This window comes from Magnolia sinica, chromosome 11, assembly GCF_029962835.1.
Source record: "Magnolia sinica isolate HGM2019 chromosome 11, MsV1, whole genome shotgun sequence".
Lineage (NCBI taxonomy): Eukaryota > Viridiplantae > Streptophyta > Magnoliopsida > Magnoliales > Magnoliaceae > Magnolia > Magnolia sinica.
This window is the reverse complement of record NC_080583.1, coordinates 80,729,458-80,749,205: the sequence shown is the minus strand read 5'-3', so window position 1 is coordinate 80,749,205 and position 19,748 is coordinate 80,729,458. Positions and strand designations below refer to the sequence as shown.

The window sequence follows — 19,748 nt, the reverse complement described above, 5'->3', positions numbered from 1 at the left end:
GCCATTAAGTTCAGGGGAGTCGATGCAGACATCAATTTCAACCTTAGTGATTATGATGAAGATCTGAAACAGGTAAGAGTCTAGATTTCGTCAATTTCAACCTTAGTGATTTCCTAATTAGGGATTTACAATGTTGAAACCCTAATTAGGGATTTTTCTATGTTGTTTGATGCGAATACATAGAAACGATTTGTTGTGTGAAATGATTTCACACTCAGTGCTGGTATACTTCCTTGCATTTCTGTTTCTTATGGGAAATGGTTTCCACACAGGGTGACTTCAGCTTTGATGAACAGACTTGGAAGACCATCTCTTCATTCACGAAGCAGTTGATTTCCAGTCTTCTGACCGTCGATCCTCACAGAAGACCACTGCACAAGAGGTATATAGCATGACCATTAGTCCATTCATGTTACATTAGCTACTTATGCTCAAATCTAAAAGGAAGATGGAACAATGTATCCTAACAGGAAGGATATCAATAGTGATTAACAAGATTCCACTGGCATTTTTCCTGTGACTTGGAGGTTTCATCCACTAGAACATTGTTTACCATCGTTCTAGAGTCTTCTGTGTTTAATATACTAGAGTTTTGCCATCTGTACCCTGTAGCATCTTTCATGCTAGTGAGCTGTGATGTAATCACAGGTCTCCAAAATGTTGAGGGTTTGATGATTTTTGTAGAATCCTATTTAGACCTGAATTTGAAGTTTGTTGCATGCTCTTGGAGCTAATTTCATGGGTATGGATAATTTGGTTAAGAATTTGTTGTATGTATTAAAACTAAAGCTTTTCCAAATTCATTCATACATGATATCTGAGGTTTGCTAATTCCACAGCCTGTGGAGACCATACACAGGCCCACGTGTCACAATGTGACATGTGTGATATCTGATCTTTCCGTCAGATGAGGTACTTTGTTCAGATTCTGGCATAAAAATAAGGCCACTTCACACCTCAGGTGGGCCACAGAATATCAAAACAAATGAATGGATAGACATTTTTTTAACTGTCAATTTAACTTGTACATTGTGGCCCACCTTAAGTGTGAACTTGTCTGATATTTTTCGGGCAGAAGGTATAAGCATTATTTCCAACCTTATTGAAAGCTCAGCCCAAACATGTGTTTCATACTTGCACCTGTGCTTCTGTGTGGATGTGTATGGATTTGCATGCGTGTGGAATTAACACACCTCATGATATCATATGCCCTTGTTACGTTTCAAATGGAATAAGGGTATTCATAAAACTAAAACAATACTAAATCAAAGATTGCTTTAAAGAAAAGCAGCTTTAGATTGGAGGGACCCTACAGAACACTGTAGGAAGTTCTTTAAATCAGAATCTTGTTGTTGTTAGTCAAAGGATTTAGTGGCGAATGGATCGGAACGTGCAGTTGATGACATCCAAATCTCAGTAAGGCGTCTTTTATATTTTGCTAATTGCTGCAGTTTTCAATTCTAGTGACATTGATTGTATTTGTTTTCCTGATTTACTCTTATTTGTGAAGTCAATCTCAGGTTTTGAATATGTTGAGCCTAATGGAAAGGATATGGGAATCAATGTGCAAAAGAAGGTTGAAACCATTTTGGCCCTCTCGAATAGCAAGGATAAAATACAAGAAGTCAGAAACAAAGCTGCTGCAAACCGTGATAAGTGAGCATCAGATATAATATCTTTATACTACCAAGCTGTGCTTTTACAGGCTTCTTTCGATTAGTCAGCTAACAGGTCATTGCCCTTTTGATTGTGTTGGATTGGTGCTTCTTTTGCAGGAAGAATTCAAAGAGTATGCTGAGATAGCTAAGACTTTGCCCGAAACTACTACCAATGAGAACAAACTCATTCTCTATGGGCTTTACAAGCAAGCAACTGTTGGAGCCGCGAACACCAGTATTGTATTTCGTGCATATTGAAAAATTAAGGGATGATTTTTCTATGCCCTTGTACATATATATAATAATGTTATTTTGATATTTTCTTCTTCAAAGTTTGTAGAGAATACCTAAGTCTGCACATCAACTAAAACCTAACATTGAGTGCCCGCCATTTATTTTTCCACCATATTGTTATGTGCCAGGCACTTCATTTTAACAGAGTAAAATGTTGTGGTAGCACCCCTCATCCCAGCTATTATGAAATGACCAGAAATGTGTTGGTTTCTCAATTAATCATTTCACTCCTCTCAGCCTCTTGAAAAAATGTAGCAGACAAAAAGCAGACAGCCTCAGTTTTGTATTTGGATATTGTAGCATGAGATATCATTCCATTGTTTCTTTTAGAATTAACAGCTCTTTGATTGATTATCAAAGAGCAAAAACATGACTGATTAAATCTTCTATTTCCTGAGTTGTTTATTCGCTCTTCCCTGCATCATTTGTTCCTCTCCACCATCGGCTTTTGAGGTTCAGAATATCATTAGATCGACAGTCAAAGTTATTTTCCATGATTTTTGCTCTGCTTTTTCATGAGTTTTCTTGTTTCTTCTCTGCAGGCAGGCCTGGGATGTTCAGTCCCAAGGACAGAGCTAAGTGGGATGTATGGAAGGCTGTTGAAGGTAATCGAAATTGACAACTGATCACCTACAGGTGCCTCCCCCGTCCTTTGCAGTGCACACCTTTTCAAATAATCTTCTCCCACCTACAAGCCACAGCAGGTATTTACACGTGCACTGTTCATGGAGTCTTGGTCAATCATCTCGGACATATTGTGGTTTTCAGATCTTGGATAGAAGTGTGGCAATCCTTTCATGTTTTACCCTTGCCTAAGGATGCTATACCAAACTGCAATGGAAGCTATTGATGTATTTAATCTAGAATAAGTAGAGTTGGGCATAGGAAAATTTTTGCATTAGCCTAGCCTATTGTTGTGCAATATGAGCATGGTAAAATGTGATTTGAGGATGCATAGTCTATCAGGTATGCTTATCATCAGTTTGTTGAAGCATGAAATCCAGCTGCACCGTACTACAGGCAGTGAGCATGCATTGGACAGGCAGAACTCACAACATATTCAATTGTCATACCCAGATTGAATCAATTGACATGTGGCTTAGCCATGTTCTTGTGCTTGTGTGCTGATTAGCATTTTTTTTATGTTTCTATTTTAACTTGATCAAGGAACACACTATAATGTTTTCCTAATTCCGATATTTTGTGTCTGTAATAGGGGTCAAGATGATAACTATGGTCCTATCCCTTCTTCTCAAACCTCGAGTGCACCCCCAAATGATACTGAGGATGACTTTGATGACTTCGACCCACGGGCATCGTCCACTGCTGGTAAGTGTTCAACATATGTACTATCATGGAGCAGGGATGTTATCCTCATCTGACTCAAAATTCAAGGCTTTTATGTGCACTTTTCGTTGGTCTTCTCTTGTGTCTGTCTATCATCAGAGTATATCATCCATGCCTAAGTAAGAATCTTGACAGATGTTACCTTTAAAAAAATAAAAGAATCTTGACAAATGTTTGTTTGAATGAATTTTCTTAAGCTAGCTACCATGCTTATACACAGTGTTCGAAATATCGATACTATCGGCCGATATTATCGTTATCGGGCCCTAACGAGATGATACCCGGGCGATAACGCTCGGAAGATACCAAAAATGCAAAAATTCAGATATCGCACGATATATCGTGCGATATCGCACGATATCGCCATGCGCATAGGTGGAGAATAAAAAAAATTGAATTAGATTTTAAAAAAAAAGAAAGAGAGAGAAATCGGAGAGTACCAGCGAAGATTGGTGATCGGAGGTGGTCCATTACGATATATCTGTGGAGATTTCTCGGAGATTCCGGCGAGAAATCTCTGCGTGCGTGAAGGAGAGGGAAAACGAAGAAGAAGGGCGCGGAAATGGGGTGAAAAGGGGTTTCGATCGTGCAGTGGGTTACGGAGTACGCTCTTATCGTACACAGTAAACTCAGTTGGGCCAACCTTTAATGTATGTAGTCTATCCACACCGTCCATCCGGTTTCCTTTCTAATTTAAGTGGTTGATATATAAATTTAAGAATTTTAAGGGCCTACAACACTCTTTCCACTTTGTTTTCTATTCCACGCGAGCTCTCGGATCGAATTGTGCCATAAAATGACTTCCAGCAAAAATACATTGAACGTGGCATTGGGGCCGTCAATTACGGAAACAGATTGGATACTGACATGTGGTGGGCCCCACTTAGCATGCCGGCCGTCCCAAGAGCCATGTTCTTGTGCTTGTGTGCTGATTAGCATCAAATCTGTTGATTAGGTTATGTATACCCAGATGAAGGGAAAAATTTAAACTTTATCCAGAGTTTCCTGTAATGTGGCCCAGTTGATATTGGAATATATCATTTTTTTCTTTAATATCCTAAAATGATATATAAAAATATATGGACGGAATTGATAGCTCCGACCATCAGCCATTGGCTGGTGGAGTAGCCAATCCCGAGTAAACTCTGTTGGGCCACCGTGATTGCATGTGGTTTATCCATGCCGTCATGTTCAGCCCAAAATTGATACATATCCACAACTCAAGTGGACCATACCACAAGAAATAGTGGAACTGTTAATTTCTACCGTTGAAACCTTTTTAAGGCCCACAGTGATGTTTGTTTGTCATCCAAGCAGATATTTATTTTTTCGCTTCATCTGGGTCTTTATGACCCAATCAACAGATTGGATGTGAAACAAATACATTATGGTGGGGCCCACGGAGCTGAGATGAACTGAAATCACAAATATTAACCTGATTCAAAACTCACACGAATATTTCTACTGTGGATGTTCAATCCTTACATTTTCAGCCCATTTGAAAATTGGATCCTGTTTATTTTTGGCTCTTTGTTCTAAAATGATCTCAAAAAATGGATGAACGGAGTAGATTACTTACAAACATCATGTTGGGCCCCACTAAAGTTTTCAGCGCCGGAACTTCCTGCAAATGGCTTGCGCAGGAAATCCGCGTCCTTGGATTCTCACGCGTAGCTAGACCGGCTACTAAAGTAACGTCACCAAGTTCTGTGGGGCCCACCATGATGTATGTATTGCATCTACACCGTCCATCCATTTAGAGATATCATTTTAGGCCATGAGAAAAAGAATGAGTCAGATCCTGACTCATTCCTTTTCTCATGGCCTAAAATGATATCTTCAAATGGATGGACGGTGTGGATACAACACATACATCATGGTGGGCCCTTCAGAACTTGGTGATGTCACTTCATGTCCCCATCAATCATAAGTATATTTCTCAAAATTTACTTCTTAAGTTATTCTGTCTTTTCAATAAATTGGTTGTGTTTTAATACATGACTACGATATATTTATAAATATCATGCATCCAATTTAAATATAGTTGCATTAGTTCAGTTAAACATCGCATAACTTAGGACCCTATACAAAGGAAACTTATTATGTGTATATTTTTTTTGAGATGTTATGATTTAAAAGTGTGTATTAAGGGGTTTTTTAACAATCCCCAAAGTTTCATTACTAAGTAAGAATCTTGACAGATGTTACCTTTAAAAAAATAAAAGAATCTTGACAAATGTTTGTTTGAATGAATTTTCTTAAGCTAGCTACCATGCTTATACATACTACTTTTTCACTGAAAAAGAGAGAAAAAAACAGAGAACAGTACCTTCCACTGATGATTCTTAGTTATATGAATTTCAATGGATTTCTAAATTAAAGAGATCAAGGACAGGAAGCACAATCTTGAGGTTTAGTAGATAAAAATGGGTAAGGATTTTGCTTTGCCTCAGAAATGGCAAATAGCTGTTTGATTAGTTCACATAGGTAGTGGGACTCACATGTTTGGGAATATGAATGTCCTACCCTTCTTAATGGGCTTGAATACCATGTGACCAATCGAGAGGCAATTTGCCCCTTTTAGTTACTTGTGAGTAGGTCTTGACTGGGTTTTCTATTTACTTGGAATCACCACCACCACCACCACCACCATCTAAGCCTTATACCAATTACTTGGGGCTGGCTACATGAATCCTTTTTCCGCTATTTCTAAGACTCTGATATTTTGTTAGTCTTTTACCTTTTGTCCTTGAATGTTGTATTATTGTCAAATCTGATTTTCCTTGGGTTAGTACCTTAGCTTCCCAGTTTGGTCCTCCGGATTAAATGGCATGAAATTGCATTTTATGGAATTAACACTGTTATTGCATAATAATTGCATGTCTGGAAATATTATGGTATTTACCATCCAATCTTTATGTAGATCATATTCTTCCTATGAAAAAATATTGAATTAAGTAAAACTGGTATTTGGTAGATCATCAAATTGTAATTTAATGAACCAGATTCACAATTGATATTGGTCACTTGTACACTTGAATGTCACGTGTGAAGGGTGCATATGGATGGACGGGCGTGGATAAAACACATGCATCAATGTGGGGCCAATAGATGTAATGGAATTCAAGTTACAACATTTGTTGCCTTGATAGTTTTTGACTTTTCAAGGACAGGATCAAAGAATTGATTGTTTTCCATGCATCAATTTGTTGAATGCTACTTTTTGACTTCTTTTTTTTTTCCTTGTGTGCAGGATTTTAATCAATTGTGCCTAAATTTAGGCCTACAAGCACTTCAGCCTTTTGACGCCACTCGTGGACCATATAGAGGATTTGTTTATTTATTTATTTATTTAAATTCAAGACCATTTTCAATATATTGTAATAAATATTATATTTTTTTAAATTATGTAGTAATATAAATGTTGTTTAATATTCAGTTTTATTTGTATTGCATCATTTTTATGTTTCAAATATTTTAAAAATACAGGTTTCGATTGAATTATATATATAAATAAAATAAAATTACTGGCATGCTAGGGCCTCTCGAATCCAGGCAAATGCTTTTGGCAGCGCTTGTGTAGAAATCGTACGGTGCTTTTCCTGTGAAAAAGTGTCTAGAAACCACTTTACCGGCGCTCGGCTCGAATTTTGCGGCGCTTAATCGCGCAGAAAAAGTAGAGCGCCGGAAAAGCTCCTAGCGCCGGCATATCTTTTGCCGACATAGCCCTTCACCGGCGTTTGTTTAGCGCTGAAGAATCCGGCGCTTTTGAGCGCCGGTGAAAGTGCTAGTTGTTCTAGTGTATAAAATGTTATGTAAAAGTGGATGGACAATGTGGATAGAATGTTAGGTGGCGTGTCCCACCTAAGTTTCACGATCTACTGGGGCATTCACACCCTTCTCTTCTTAAATGGATTGGATAGCATATAAAAATACCCGTTGGGCATCTTCTTATAAGCTTTTTTGGAGTGGAATAGTCACTACAAGAAAGTGTAGCTTAGCTGACGAATGGGGCTACCATTTGCTGGCGGCCGGTTTTAACAGCCGCAGGCAAAGGTTCCCTATAAAAAGAAAAAAAAGAACCCTACCTTCATTTTCACCCTTTCATCTCCAACCGCGCGCCGATTCTCTCTCTACCTCTCCCTCTCCACTCGCTCTTCCTCCCACTCCCTCTCGCGGGCTCTCCCTTTCCCTCCCTCTCTCTGCCTCTCCATTTCCCTCTCCCTCTCTGCTCGCTCTTCCTCTCCGCTCGCTCTCCGTCTCACTCTCCCTCTCACTCTCTCTATATCCCTATATCTCCCTCTCAAAACCCCTAGTCATCTCTCTCTCTCTCTCTCTCTCTCTCTCTCTCTCTCTCTCTCCCCCCATCGGCCCTCAGCTACAGTTCGGCCTTCCGCTGCTCGTGAATCTCCGATTCTTAGGTATGATGTAAAGCTTTTCCCTTCTTGCTGTTGCTTTTTGCAATTTAGAATACCTGATTAGGGATTTGCATTGTCGAATCCCTTTTTAGGGATTTGCATTGTCGAAACCCTTTTTAGAATTGGCATGCTTTTGTTCCCAGGTATATTGTTGGATAGTTTCCAGTTACCCTGGCTTAAAACAGTTTGACCATCAGTTTGGGACTAGGGTGTCCCGTATCCGTTACGATACGGCCGTATCGACCGATATGTAATGGTAACGGCCGACACCGTTACGCGATACAGGGTCTACAGTGATGTATTTATTATATCTACACCGTTCATCTATTTTTAGAGATCATTTCAGAGCATTACCCAAAAAATGAATTATATCCAAAGATCGTCTGGACCACACCAAAAATAGCAACGGAGATAATGATTTTCACCGTTAAACAATTCGTAGGGCCCACCATAACGCTTATTTTCCATCCAATCCGTTCATAAGGTCAAAAAGACCTAAATGAAGAGGAAAAACAAATTTCATATTGATCCAAAACTTCTGTTATCCCAAAAAGGGTTTTAATGGTAGACTTTCAATCCCCCACTGCTTTTTGCAGTGTGGTCCACTTGATAATTAGATCTGTATTATTTTTCGTGTCAAGCCTTAAGACGAGCTCGTCAAATGAATGGACGGTTCGGATATAACACATACCTCATTATCAAACCCACAGGACTTGCTGACGTCAATACAACAACTATATAGGTGTAGTACAAGTTATGCAGTAGGCTGTTATCGCTCCACGTGCCGCGTGGGCCCCACCATGATGTATGTATCTTATCCATGCCGTCCATCCATTTTGCCACATCATTTTAGGTTATGATCCAAAAAATTAGTAAGATCCAAATCTCAAGTTGACCACACCATAGGAAATAGTGGTTATAGAATGTTCACCATTAAAATTTTCAAAATTTCTTAGGGTCCACTGTAATGTTTATTTTCCATATAACTTGTTAATTGGGTCACACTGACGTGGATGAAGGGAAAACACGCATGTCAGCTTGATCTAAAACTTTTGTAGCCCCCAATAAATTTTTAATGGTGGACATTTAATTATTGTTGTTTCTTATGGTGCGGTCCACCTGAGCTTTGGATCTGCCTCATTTTTGGGCTCATGCCGTAAAATTATTTGGCAAAATAGATGGACGGTGTGGATATAACACATTCATCCCAGGTGGGGCCCAAAAAACTTTGACACTCGTGTGCTACACTTCACGATCCGAGTCCCGCCTAATTCAGGCCCTTAAAAAATTGTACACGAGACATGTATTAACTTAAAATTTACCAATTAAATTATGGACTGTAGTTGCTAACTCACAATGCCAAAATCAAATTGTTTAAATAGTTTTAATTGTTAATTTGTGGACGCTTATTTTTTAAAATAAGGCCTTTTGATTTTTTTTTTTTTTTTCCATGATTCACTATCCAATAAATGTCCACCAATTCATAAGTGGGATAATGCTAATAAATTGCATGAATTTGAAGCTGGATTGGGGCATGGATTGGTCTTCCAAGTCAGCCCCAAATTAGCAACGCCATCTACTTGAATTTAATTTTATTTTTTTTTAAGAACTATTGAGAGAAATGATATTAAATTGTTAAGTATATAAATTAGATATTTAGAAAATTAAATATATGAATTTTGTAGTCAAATTCAGGTTATATGGTTCATAAATTCATCAGACAGTCCGATACAACTTCTCACCAAAAAGTGGATCATTACAACACCATAAACATGTTCCAATTTATAAATAAATGCATATTTGGAATGCTTAGAATATTTCGAATTTAATCCATATTTTTTTATATTTTTTTGGCAAAAAAAATTGCACTGTTACGGGCCGTTACGCCCTCGTATCGCCATTACACCCCCATATCCGTATCGGTATCAGAGGGCACCATTACACCAACCGATACTGATACGGGATACTTTGTTTGAGATAGATAATGGGAGCTTGTGAAATGCAGTTCATGTTTGTGCACTAATGCAGGACATGAAATTTAAGTATGAGATGCAAGAATTCAGGCTTTAGATCATACCAATTCAGAAATAGTTACACAAATTCCACATCCCACATGATAGTCCAAATCATTCAATTAAAAGTGAAATCTATGCGGGTTCAAGTCGACACAGGCTTTAGATATCTAGCTGAGTCTGTATGACATATAAGCAGATACCCAACACACCAAGTCACCAATAGCACATTTTGTGTCTGTCTTTTGCTATTCTCTTATACAGAAATGCTCCGGTGCTCTTAGATTACTGAGTTATAGTGCTTCTAGTTGCATTGGATCACTTCGACAGTCCAATCGATAGATCTGAACTGTCTATTAAGTCCACAAGACATTTCATGGGCCACCATGAAAAATTTGCACTGATTGGATGGTTTAATCACCCTTGATTTGGCCTTATTTTCTGTAGCCTTCTCTTTTCCAACCCTTGGATGGCCCGCTTAAAGAAAGTGATACTTTGGAATCGTGAGCAATCCATGATGGGCCTTATCAAATATATGTATCAGATTTTTGATTGGACCTATTTTGTGTAGACAATCTCAGCCACCCATGTTGGAGGCCATTGATCGAATGGTTAAATATTTGACAGAATATTGTGATGTTTGAATGGTGGCCCATGAAATGTGTGCTGAACCTAATGAACGGTCTGGATCAATGGGTTGGATTATCTAAATGTCCCAATGCAACAAAAGTTATTTCCTGGATGGTCTGCTGACATGTGGGTTGCTTGTTGATTGATGCTGGCATGTGCGGGTCATGCAAGATGGATGGTGGCATCTGCTGTGATTGATGTTGGCATGTGGGCCATGCAAGATGGATGGTGGCACCTGCTGTTACATGCAGCACATGTGGGTGTTTGATAGTTGAATGTGGCACGTGGGGCAGTTGGCAGGTTGACGGTAGCACATTGGCAAATGAAAATTCATGTTACTATGTGTAGCCATGCGAAGGTTGTGAGTGTGTGCTGAAGTGGATGGAAGACTTCATGATGATGCAATCCACGCCGTCCATTCATTTTGCCTGATTATTTTAGGGCATGAGCCCAAAAAAATGAAACAGATCCATATCTTAGGTGGACCATACCATGGGAAACAGTGGTGATTGAATGCTCAACCATTAAAAACTTCTTGGGGGCCCACCATAATATTTCTTCAATATCTATTTGCCATCCAACCTGTTGATAAGGTCACACAAACCTAGATGAAGGAAAATAAAATAAAATAAAAATATCAGCTTCTTCCAAAACTTGTGGCCCATAATAGGTTTTTAATGGTCAATCACCACTGTTTCCCATGACATGATCCACCTGAGATTTGGATCCGCTTCATTTTTGGACTCATGGCCTAAAATGATATGAAAAAAAGGATGAACAGTGTGTATATATAATACATAGATCAAGGTGGGTCCCACGGAAAGGGCCTCACCTAATCCGCTCCCCCTTGTACATGATAAGTCCCATTGTATAAACGGTCAGGATCATGGAAAGATGACCCAAATTCAACGAGTACCTTTAAACTACATGTAATGAGAACCACCAACAAGTATCTTTAAACTATCCATCCTTTCTTCCTAACCATGGCCCACCTGCAAGTAGACCAGACCACTCATCATTGACTCATGCCCAGCCCCTCTCATGACTCAGCCCGGCCCTAGAGGGCTGGACCACCTGGCCCATGCCCGCCCTTATCTACAGAACTTGACTCAATGTCAACTCAGTTGATCGAGTTAGTAAAGACTCGACTCAATATTTAATACTCAAATTACAAATGTTAATAGGTGGAGTAAATATTAAAAATAGTTATATCTAGTTTAAATATAAAAAATAGCTTAAGTGAATAAATACATATCTACCATTAAAAAATAAATAAATACATGTATTTTCATATAATTTCTCTCAAATCAGCATTAAATGCATACATCAAACAACATCACATGAAGAGGAGTCTCCATGGATCAGATTTCATGATATTTCGTAGCCACCCCATCCATTCATTAGTACAAATCATTTTAGGGCAAGGGCCCAAAAATGTGATAGACTCAAAGATCAAGTGGACCACACTTAGAAGTGTACATGAGTTGAGCCGAGTTGAGCTTTGCCCAACTTATACTCGACTTAGACTGCTCGAGTCCCAGCTCGTGCTCGGCTCAGCTCGGCCTTTGAGCTTGGAAGGCAGCTCGTGCTCGGCTCGGCCAAGTTCGAGCCGTGCGTAGGACTGACTGCAGTGGCATCCTTCTTCATTACATGCGGGCACAATTGGTAGTGACAGGGCTGGACTCGGGCAATGCCACTTTGAATCTGATTCATTTATACCCTAAATTAGCCAATGGTGTATGCTGGCTACATGGTCAAATATAAGGTTGATTCAAATTGTTTGTGCCCCAATAAGTTTTTAATGGTGGGAGTTCAATCAACCCCGTGTGGTCCACATGAGATTTGGATCTACCTTGTTATTTTTTTTCTTTGGTTCATATCATAAAATGATTTGAAAAAATGGATAATCGGCATAGATGAAACATATACATCATAGTGGGGGCCACATAACACCAATCAATAGCCATTGGGTACATGGAACACCTAATTGAGATCTCACTTTTCATTTTACCTTTTACAACTAAACATAGGTTGAATCCCAGCTTTGTGGGTACATGGAACACCTAATTGAGATCTCACTTTCCATTTTACCTGTAAAAGTAAGTTAACTTTTTAGATTTTCAGATTTTTGGCCCATACATCAGGTTGAATTCCAGCTTTGTGGTCTTCTTCTCTTTTATTTCTCTCTTTTACATTCTTTAAAAAATAAAACCAAAAAGGAAAAGAATCCCACGCATGGAAGATTAGAAAGCAATGCAAATGATTAAAAAGGAAAGAAAGCAAATCTGAGGTTGAAAGCGACTATCCATATAGTCTTCATGCAACCAACCCCTCTATACAATTAAAAACTCAACCAACCCTACTAATTTAATGACTCTGTACATACAACCACCGCCACCTCCAAGTATATGTATGATCAACAATTGGTAAGCGGTGGTCAGAGGTATCATTTACTCAAAAGCCCATTGATTCTCTCGTCGAACCTCTTCCTCTTCCTCAGGGGTGAAATCGTTCTCGATGTTGAATTTCTCACGGATCTCTTCAGTAGTCTTTCCTCTTACTATGTTAGCCACTGTTTGGCAAGTTAGGTCGAACAAGCTCTTTATGTTCATATAGTTTGCTGCCAGGATAAGATCGAAGAGCGTCGCCTGATCGACCTTGACGAAATCTGCATCCCAGGCCTTGAGCTCGTCGTCGCTGGAGCGGTCAGCTGACTCGACGTGCTTCTTGCAGTACTCGACGACCTTCGAGAGGATCTTGCTTGTAACGTTGGGGAGTGGGATGCCGTTTTCCGTGCAGTCGTCCTCGATCATGTGCTTGATCGTCTGTGATTGAAGGGCCACTCCCTCATCGATCACGAACTCCTCACCGTCTGAGCTCTTCAGGGTCACCTTCTTCGAAGCCATCGATATGAACCCTAGATGAGTAGAAAGGAGAGATGAATCTACGACTTTCAAATTATGGTTTTCAGACTTTCAGATTTTTGACCCATCCGTCAGGTTATATAGAAATAGTCAGTAGAAAATCGACTTCAAAAACCATAAACTAAAATTCCAAACCGAAGGCTGGTAAAACTTTAACAATGTTAAGGAAATTAACAAAGATAAAATCACAAGAATAAATTAAACTAATGAAACGAATTGGATGTAAATTTAGTTTTACTTGGTTGAGATTCAAATCTGTGTAATGCAACTTACCTGTGCTAACCTTGAATCAGTCCGAAACTCTACCTGTGACCCCAAAACTCGAACCGACTTCAAAAGCTATCTTACGTTGTTAGCTAGGAATCTCAAAACTCGAACCGACTTCAAAAGCTATCTTACGTTGTAAGCTAGGAATCTCTTTTATACGCTTTTCAAATGCTTACCGTACGTTATTAGAAACATGCGGACGCTGGTTTCCTCCACTGGGATGCTAGGTGGGGCCCACCGTATTTTTTTTGGGAAATCCATCCTGTCCATCCGTTTGAATAGATCATTTTAGCTTACATGGGAAAAAATTTATGCCGATCTAAAACTCAAGTGGGCCATCTGAGAGGGAAAATTGGGGAAATAGTTTCCTACCATTGAAACCTTTCTGGGATCCACCTTGATGTTTATATCCCATCCAAGCCGTTTATAAGGTCATTCCCACTGAGATGAAGTGAAATAATTTTTTTTTAAAAATTGTAGCCTGATATGAACTTTTTGTGGGTGCATGAATGTTTCAACAGTGGTCTTTAAATCCCCACTGTTTCCTCTCGTGTGTCACATTCGAGTTTTTAAACCATCCAAGTTTTGGTCTCATCTTCTTAAATGATCTGGGAAAACAGATGTACGAGGTGGATTTCTACCAAACATCACGGTGGACCCCACCTAGCATCACATTGCAGTAACTTTTTGCGAGAGGCTTCCGCAGTAAACCCGCGTCGCGGAAAAGGAACGCCGATTGCGTACTATACATGAGCTTTGAGTGGCAATCGTGATGTATGGGCCTTATCCAGACCGTCCATCCCGTTTTTCGTATCATTTTAGAGTATAATCCTAAAATTGAGGTAGATCTAAGACATATGTGAGCTACACAATGGGGATTAAACTCTACTGTTGAAAACTTATTGGGGCCACAGAAGTTTTGGATGTAGCTGATATTTGTGTTTTTTCTTCATCCATGTCTATGTAACTTATTTAATAGGTTTGGATGGTGAATAAACATCAAGGTTGACCTTAAAAATTTCAACAGTAAGAATCATTATCACTGCTGCTTCCTGTGGTGTGGTCCACTTGAGCACTTGATCTGACTCAATTTTGAGATTATACCCTAAAATTATATGAAAAAAATGGATGGATGGTATGGATAAGTCCCATACATCACGGTGTCTACTCAAAGCTCCTGCCTATTCCAGCGGCAGACGGGTAGGATAGTATCCCGGAAAGAGGGGTCGGGATTGCTAGAGGTTTACGCATTGCCACTAACGGACCTCTTTAGAAACTTTCCTACGGCCCACCATGATGATTTTTTTTTACAATCCAACCTGTTCAAGAGGTCTCACCGACGAGGATGAAGGAAAATTAAAAATATTAGCTTGATTCAAAGTTGGTCTGGCCCCACAAAGTTTACAACGATAGGCCTTTATTGTCCCCCGTGCTTTTTGTGGTGTGGTCCACTTGTAATCTGGATTTGCCTCAGTTTTTTGTCTAATGCTCTAAAATGATCTTAAAAAATGGATGGACGGTGTGGATATAACAAATACATTATGGTGGGCCCACGGCAGTTTGCTACACCAGGATGTTCGGTGGTGACACGGAGATAAAAGTTACATGGCCCACAATGACGTGTTTATTATATCCACACCGTTCATCCATTTGGGTAGATCATTTTAGAGGCTTAGCCTATAAATGAGTCATATCCAATTTCCAACACACACAACAATAGCACTGGGACAATTATTCTCACCATTAAAATATTCCTAAGCCCACCATAATGTTTATTTTCAATCCAAATCTATTCATAAAGTCTTATTTTCAATCCAACCTATTCATAAAGTCACATAAACATGGATGGAGAAGAATAACGAATATCATATTGATCCAAAACTTCTATGACCCCAAAAGGGTTTCATTGGTAGTTGTTCAATCCCCAAGAGGATGACCTGATTTTCTAAGAGTGCTTATAGAAAATTGACAGATGGTTCCATGAAAAAGGAAAATATATGAAGAACATAGCAAAGTGTGATATGATACCATATGAAAAAGAAAGAAAATAGTGACAGTATTTCTCGATATCATTTGTACAACTTATAGAGAGATTAATCCCTATCTCTAGGAACCGTTACAACAAATAATTGTTATCTATAGGATCAATTACAACAAATGGTTCTTATCTCTATGCACAACTAGAAGATATAAGGTTGACAATAAGGAAATCAAATTCTGATAGGATCCACCAGCATTCTAAATACCGCGCGCGGCATCTCCCTACAACATCCACACCAAGAGAAAATGTGTCGGTATTGAATCAGCCACTCCAGCCTTAATCATAAAAGCTTCTTAAAATCCTCACGTCAGTGGATTGGTTTAAGATCCATAGGATTGCTATATCCCAGGACAAGTTCATTGGGTCTGTTTGGCACGCCCGGCATATCCCGGGATTTTACCTTCCAATCCGTCCAACCAAGGGATGGGATCAATTTTAAGGTAATGATGGTGATGTCAGTGGATTGTTTTAAGATCCATGGGATTGTTTATATCCTGGGACAAGCTCACCAGGTCTATTTGGCTCGTCATGCATTTCCCGGGATATCGCGATCCCATCCCTCCTAATACTGTGGGATCGGTTCGGCCAAACAGGCCCTAAATGTGTTGGTATTGAATCAGCCACTCCAACCTTAATCATCAAAGCTTCTTAAAATCCTCACATCCTAAACTCTATAATGCATTTGCTGCTCTCATGCTAATGGAACAGATGCTAGTCCCATGTCGTCTAAATGTTTATATATATTAAAAACAACACAACTAGCCTAGATGACCGGCTTATTGGCATTAAGCCCGTCGAAGTGGAATCCAAATGATCTCTTAAAGTCCCTTGACAGACATTGATACACCATCCTCTAATGGCTCAAACTTTTAGAGTAAGTGATTATTGGATATGGTATTAGAGTGGAAGGTTAAGTGTTTGAATCCCGATAGTAACAAATATGCCTCTGTAGTATATTCTCCCGATAATCAGGCCCACTTCCACCCTTGCAAGTGCATCCTCTTGCTGCTCGAGCTTTTAGAGCAAGTGGTTATTTGACATTTGGATGTTTTATGAACTAGATTGCACTTCTTTTTTCTTTTTCTCTAACGCACACACCCTCACTCCCACACACACCACCACAATGTATACTCTTGTAAGTCTACCACTAAGCCATGAGTAGAGACCCAACCAGATTGCAATTCATTCAAACGAAATTATAGATGTTAAGATGAGATGTTACCATGACAACCATATCTCTAACTGAAATTCCACATATCACAAGTGGAATTTGAGACAATGGTAATGGTAATTGTATTTTTGTGGCTAGCCCATCTTTATCGAATTGAATAATTGCAATTCCACTGGATTGGAGATTGGTCGCATTCAGATGCACAAACTAAATAATTGCAAATATTCAGCTTAATCAAGTGAAAATGTTGAAAATTGATGACTTCAAGACACAGTTTAAAGTAAATAAGAATTTGCAGTCTGAGAATGCTATGCAAGGAAATCGCAAATTGGTTCTTTCAACTTTACCAGACTATTATTGCTATCCAATTCATCAATATCGCATCCAAACATGACAGTACGGTCCAATCAGCTGAACTAAGTTAATGATCCCCTTTCCATGCCATCTAATTCTCGTGAAAGATAGTTGGAGTGCATTTCTGTTTTCCTCATATCTCATTGTTACAAAATTGCATCCTGGGTGTGCCAAACAAGGAATTATAGGATCCTAAAACTGAGACTTATGCTCAGGTTTACAGTTCTGACATCTGGGGCCCTCGGTTCAGTAATCCAGACCATTTGTTTGTCGCCCCGCCCTAGATGAACCATGCAAAAAGATCCCAGCTGCCAATCTAGGGCCTATTTCAGTTGAACGTGGACCACCGCTGCAATCCTCTTCTAAATCGCCAATTAGTAGGACACAAATTGAAATGTTGGGGCTGGCCTGTTGAGGGGAATTTCGGGCCACACGGTTCATCCATTCTAGGGTCCAACAGGCCAATGGTCTAGATCTCTAAATTCTGATCCCAACTTGTTGGAATTGAAAGCAAACTGAGAAAACTCCAAACCAGTTGCAGTTGGTGTGAAGTCAAGGTCAGACAGGTACTGAGGATTGTGGAACTTACTCAAATGCCTCATCCCACGATGGTGTGCCCGGGGCCTAATGACTCTGCAACCCTCACGGCTCCAACGCAGTTCATGGCTGAAGAACTCCTGATGAATAGCCCGTCATTCCTCAAAAGAAAATGGTGTCTACAGCTGAAACCTTCTTAGGGGTCCTCAGAACTCTTAAAGCATACCAATATTTGTGTTTTCCATTCATCGGAGGGTACCACTACCACATGAACCACCAGATGCATGGCTCCGAGTGGCAAACACGTGACATGAACAGAGGGAGGTGCCTTCAGAGGATCCTTCTCGGCTTTTCAAATAATACAAGCAGGGCCATGTCTCAAATATCTGGACCATTGACATGATGAACCCCACAGTGGCTAGACGATGCCCCAACATCCCCTCAATGGGAAGATCCTAACCCTTCCATTGGTTGCCTGAAAATAAACGGTTTATAAAAGAAGAACCACCAGTCCTCATTCAACTGAAAAAACCACTGATGATTGGATTCACAAGGATCTCAATCTGGGAGGCTGTGGAAGCATGGCCCAACAAAAGTAGGCCCATTGGATTAATGGACCATGGGAAACACTATTATAAACTGAAATCAAGGATAATATAATTCCTCGACAAATAATTGCATTCTTTTATCTTAATTTCTTCATCTTTGGTGCTCAAAGACCCATCTTTCTCCTCACATGTTTTTCTTAAATTTATAACCTCTCTCTGTAGCCTATCATACATAAAGCCAGAGACTAAATCTTCACCGCCACTGTCTCTAACTCTCTTATTTTATGAGTCCGTGTCGCTAGCAACCTTGATCTGGATTTGTTCCGAAACCACTGCCTCATGAATAAAACCATGGACATTGGCATCTGAATTTACCTTTCTTTCCGTGTTTTTCTTTCCATCATCAGCAAATTCATTTCTAGGAGCCCATAAGTGCTTTTTCAACATATTTTCACTTGTAGCATACTTCATTTTCAAGCTATTCACTCGTTTAAGATTTCTAGATGCATCAGCAGTTTCTGGCCTCACATTCGGCTGCTTCAATACCGAGCTTTTTTTGACAGCAAGAGAAGCTCTAGGCTGAAATGTTGATCTCTGTCTAGGTCCGACATTATTTGGTAAGAATCCCAAGGCATGCTCAGACTTCTTTTCTATTAGTTGGAATGTAGAAGATGCATTGGGATTGGCTAAGAAACTAGATACATGCTTCAAACCTTCTTCTAATGCCTTAAGGCTCAATCTCACTTTATCATGAAGTGGTAGTGAAACTTAACATCTGTTTGGATGTTCAATTGATCTGAATTGCAATCCATACGATTCATTATAAAGGAAATATGGTTTTAGGACATATGATGTATGAGTGGTGAATGATTGTATCTATTTCATGTACATGTGGTGAATGTTATAATAGCTAGGTTTTATTATCTTGCATCTTGTTTTAGTTTGGGTTTTTGATTCTTACCGAGTTCAAGAAATCAGGTTGTCTAAACTTCATGATTTCATCATAATGTTTATTTGCCATCCAACCTGTTGGTATGCTAGGTGGGGCCCACCGTAATGTTAGTGAGAAAGCCACCTGTCCATCTATTTTGTGAGCTCATTTTAGGACACATGACAAAAAATGAGGCGGATCCAAAACTCAAGTGGGCCACATGATAAGGAAATTTGGAGAAAGAAATGCCTACTTTGAAACCTTCTCCAACTTATGTTTATATGGCATCCAAACTGTTTATAAGGTCATGAACATTGCGATGAAGTGAATACACAAAATACTTGGGCTGATACAAAACTTTTGTGGCCATACTAATGTTTCATCGGTGGTCACTGAATCTCTATTATTTCCTCCCGTGTAGCCCACTTGAGTTTTGGATGCACTTCATCTTTTTTGTTTCGTGGTCTAAAATTAGGTCACAAAATGTATGAACAAAGTGGATTTCAGAAAAATATCATGATGGACCCCACGGAAGTTCCTCCAAAATGGTTTGAGTCCTCCGAATATAGAGAAGATTAGGTGAGACCCTGGATTCACCTGACCCGGTTGCAACCCT

The 19,748-nt window shown here is 39.4% G+C and overlaps 2 protein-coding genes across 3 annotated transcripts; one reads left to right on the top strand and one right to left on the bottom strand.

Annotated features, from left to right (window-relative positions):
* The first annotated feature begins 1,363 nt into the window (after positions 1–1,363).
* Positions 1,364–10,013, top strand: LOC131218198 (uncharacterized). Its single transcript, XM_058212879.1, has 7 exons — positions 1,364–1,416; positions 1,511–1,656; positions 1,780–1,893; positions 2,495–2,557; positions 3,169–3,281; positions 6,553–6,610; positions 9,994–10,013. The coding sequence occupies exons 1-7, from the start codon at positions 1,379–1,381 to the stop codon at positions 10,011–10,013; spliced, it is 552 nt and encodes a 183-aa protein (XP_058068862.1). The 5' UTR covers positions 1,364–1,378.
* Positions 10,014–12,453: 2,440 nt separating this feature from the next.
* On the bottom strand, positions 12,454–13,668 carry LOC131219472 (SKP1-like protein 1B). 2 transcript variants are annotated; one of them, XM_058214625.1, is made up of 2 exons: positions 13,557–13,668; positions 12,454–13,276 (listed from the first exon to the last, which is right to left on the bottom strand). In XM_058214625.1, exon 2 carries the CDS (start codon positions 13,263–13,265, stop codon positions 12,810–12,812), a length of 456 nt encoding a protein of 151 aa, XP_058070608.1. In that variant the 5' UTR covers positions 13,266–13,276; positions 13,557–13,668; the 3' UTR covers positions 12,454–12,809. The 2 variants fall into 2 exon arrangements, with proteins under 2 accessions (XP_058070608.1, XP_058070609.1); XM_058214626.1 differs by having other exon boundaries at positions 13,567–13,588.
* Positions 13,669–19,748: the final 6,080 nt, after the last annotated feature.